This window comes from Egretta garzetta, unplaced genomic scaffold, assembly GCF_000687185.1.
Source record: "Egretta garzetta isolate BGI_Z169 unplaced genomic scaffold, ASM68718v1 scaffold4, whole genome shotgun sequence".
In the NCBI taxonomy this organism is placed as follows: Eukaryota; Metazoa; Chordata; class Aves; order Pelecaniformes; family Ardeidae; genus Egretta; species Egretta garzetta.
The window spans coordinates 2502449-2505731 of NW_009259329.1; the positions used below are offsets into that span (position 1 = coordinate 2502449).

The 3283-nt window shown below is 63.4% G+C and overlaps 1 protein-coding gene across 1 annotated transcript; it reads right to left on the bottom strand.

Annotated features, from left to right (window-relative positions):
* Positions 1 to 6: 6 nt before the first annotated feature.
* On the bottom strand, positions 7 to 3276 carry PLPP2 (phospholipid phosphatase 2). The gene is made up of 5 exons (XM_009636722.2): positions 2242 to 3276; positions 1658 to 1935; positions 1401 to 1458; positions 1087 to 1263; positions 7 to 982 (listed from the first exon to the last, which is right to left on the bottom strand). Exons 1-5 carry the CDS (start codon positions 2578 to 2580, stop codon positions 845 to 847), a joined length of 990 nt encoding a protein of 329 aa, XP_009635017.2. The 5' UTR covers positions 2581 to 3276; the 3' UTR covers positions 7 to 844.
* Between the last annotated feature and the right edge of the window lie 7 nt (positions 3277 to 3283).

Genomic DNA, 3283 nt, shown 5'->3' on the forward strand with positions numbered 1-3283 from the left:
TCCCCACCTTCCCAGGGCTACTGGAGCCCCGTGTCCAGCTCCACATCCCCATTTATTTACCTTTACCACAGAAAGCTTCTCCCCTTCCCGCTCCCCTCCCCCCCCGCATCCCCTAAAGCATCAGCTGAAGCTGCAGGAGAGACCAAGGCTCGAGCATCCCCCTCGCCCCAAGCCAGGCGTGAAGCAGGCAGGGTGCAAGCCCTTGCTTCCAGCACTGCAGCATCAGGCACCACGGGAGGAAAGCCTGCCTACGCACCCTTCGCTCACACCAGCTGCTGGCAGCCAGGACTGCTTTTAAAAGTAATCAGGGAACAGAGAAGAGCTCTGGATTGCTTTAATCCTTTCCAAAAAAGTATTGCTAGCCCAGCAGCTGTCCTCCTCCCCCTGTGCTTGTGAGGATTTGTACTCATAAGGCCGGATAATTTGACAGGGATAACACACACTCAGCACAGGACACCTCAGACTTCCCAACGAGTTTGCTCTTCACTCAGTGCGGTTTGCCAGCCCGATAAATCCACCCTCCCCTCACCCAGAGGGCTGGGATGGCAGCCTGGGAGCCTGACTCAGATGCACAGGGGACCGAGGACCTCCCCTTCCCATGGGCAGGGCACTGGGATCGCCAGGCACCAGCAAGCACGGGGGGCACCGCAGGCACGGGGGGCCAGGAGCTGCAGGAGCAAGGATGGGCAGGGCTGTCCCATAGGTACCTGCAGCAGCAAGAGGCACCGGAGCCGTGGAGCCAACGATTAATAGAGAGCCGGTGTCCCCGTCCCTTGTGCCAGGGGTGGTGCGGAGCACGGCGAGGGGCAGGTCTGCAGTCTGGCGCGAGCGGCCCGCACGCAGCTCACGGGGCACCGCGGTAGCTGTAGTGATTGCGGTCAGGGTCGCTCATGGCGAGTGGCAGGCTGGGCTTGTGCTCCGGGTCCTTCTCATCACGCTGCCGTGGGGGACGGTGCTTGAAGAAGTCAGAGACATAGCGGACCTGGAACAGACCCACAGGAAAGAGGGTTTGGGGACCCCTCCGGCAGGCTGAGCTGATGCCAGCAGCAAACCAGCAGAGCCTCGAGTCACGCAGGGGACACTCACGATGAGGATGGCAATGAGAGCCCCTTGGAGCAGCCCCGCCAGCACATCGCTCCAGTGGTGCTTGTAGTCGGACACCCTGGTGTAGCCCACGTAGATGGCGAAGGTGATGAGGAAGAATTGGATGGTGGGGCGCAGCAGCCGGGCCCACTTCCCCACCAGCCGGGCTTGCACGTAGAGCTGGGCAGGAAGGGGGGGAGCAATCACCCAGCGCAGGTGACACCGACTGGCCTGAAGACGGGGTGCTTGGGGCACCGGTCCGCCTAGGGGGACAGGACCCACAGGGGCTCGCTGCCTTCCCACAGCACAGCACTTACCGCCAGGAACATCATGCAGTACATCCCAAAGGAGGAGTGGCCAGAATAGAAGGACAGCCTGTGGTGCAAACGGGATGGGGCAGGCCATGAGAGCAAGCCCCCAGTGCCCTACTGGCCCCCAGCAAGCCCCCGCCCGCTCTGTGAGCTCTGCCCTGCAGCAGGAGAACATCGATACCGGTCTGGGGCTGTCACCAGACTGCAGAACCCAGCATCGCCGGGCAGGTGGAGGGGACACATCCTGTAGCCCCACAGCTCACCTGGACTCGGTGACGTTTTTGCTCTCCCCCTGGCAGACATTCTCCAGCTGCACATAGATGGAGCAGTTCACCTTGGACCAGTCAGGATTGCAGACGGCCAGGAAGTTCGGCCGGAGACGGCCGATCATATATTTGGCCAGGTCTGTCAGGGACTGGCTGATGGCCCCTCCAAAGAGGAAGGTCCCCACCACCTTGTAGAGGGCGGCCAGGTAGTTGTTGAACTCTGACTTGGAGTAGAGGCGCTCTGTGTAGACCAGGTACGCCTCCCCTGATGAGATCTGCAGAGACCAAGGGGCAAGCGGTGAGCATCTTAGGGCTACCGAGCAGCTCCCCAGCACCAGGGGTACGGGATGCTCTGGCTCTTGGGTCTGTGGCAGAGGAGGCCCCGCAGGAGCTCATGTGGCTTCTCCCCCTCCCTGCAGGGAACCAGCCCCATGGGATGTGGGCCTCACTGCGCCAGAGGGAGCTCCTGACCCCCAGCAGAGCAGGGCTCAACCCGAGGTGGGCTGTGCTGGGACCCAGCTCCTGGATACAACACGCCAGGATGTCCCTGCCCCGGCGGGAAGGGGATGGCGCTTCCTTACAATGGCAACAGTGCAGGTGATGGTGATCCCAGCCATGAGGCCATGGGTGATGGTGTCTGCCTTGTAGGGGTAGCGGATGGAGTCATCATTGCAGTAGAAGCCCCGCTTGTATGGGGAGTTCACCAGCGTCAGGATGACGAAGGGCAGAGACGCTGCAAGGCAGAGAGAAGGTGAGGACTGGGGATACCCCCCTGCAGGCTCCACGCAGGCACCCAGCACCACGTGGTCTTCCCATCCTTCACCCCCGGGTCTCTGCTCCCTGCTGCCTGGGAGGGATTCCCCCTGGGGACACAGTGAGCCACCCACACCCAGGGCCGGAGCATTTGCACCCGCCAGCATGCTGGCCCTGTCACTGATAGGGCCCTATCAGGCCTCGCAGCTGCCTGCAGCACCCAGATACCACGCGAGACGGCTGCGACCGGGCACCTGCAGAGCCCCCATGGCTTCCCCACTCCTCCCCAGGCAGAGCAGTCACAGGGCCTGGGGCAGAAGAAGAAGGCTGATCTTGCACCCTCTCCTTACACTCACCAGGACCTTTTGGCCTAGGAGGATGGAGCTCATTAGAATTAACAAGCACAGGCATCTTGCAAACCTGTTTTACAGCAGGACCCTCACACCGGCTCCAGGAGAGCCAGTGCCTGGATGTGCTGGTGGGTCACCCAGCCTGGGCATGGTCGGACCCCCGTGCACCCCGTGCTTCCCACCCTCGCCCCCCTGCAGCCCTTGCTCCTGCCGGCCTCCCCTCTCTCCTGGCAGGGCTCTGGAGAGATGCTGCGACCAGCTGGATCCGTCCAGGCGAGGAGGCTTTTCCACCCAGCGTGCCCCCAACCCTGGCCACAGGCACCTTAGAGCTCGCCCCTGGACGGGATCGTCCCTGAGATCAAAGGGGGGGTCTGGGGGGTCTCTGCCCGGGTAGCAGGCACGTGCCCACCCCCCCCCGCAAGGGGCCCCCCGGCCCCCCCCCGCCGCTCGCACCCTGCCCAGGGGATGCCTCCTCTGGCAGAGCCCACCCGGGCAGAGCCGGGCAGCCCCGGGAGAGGCC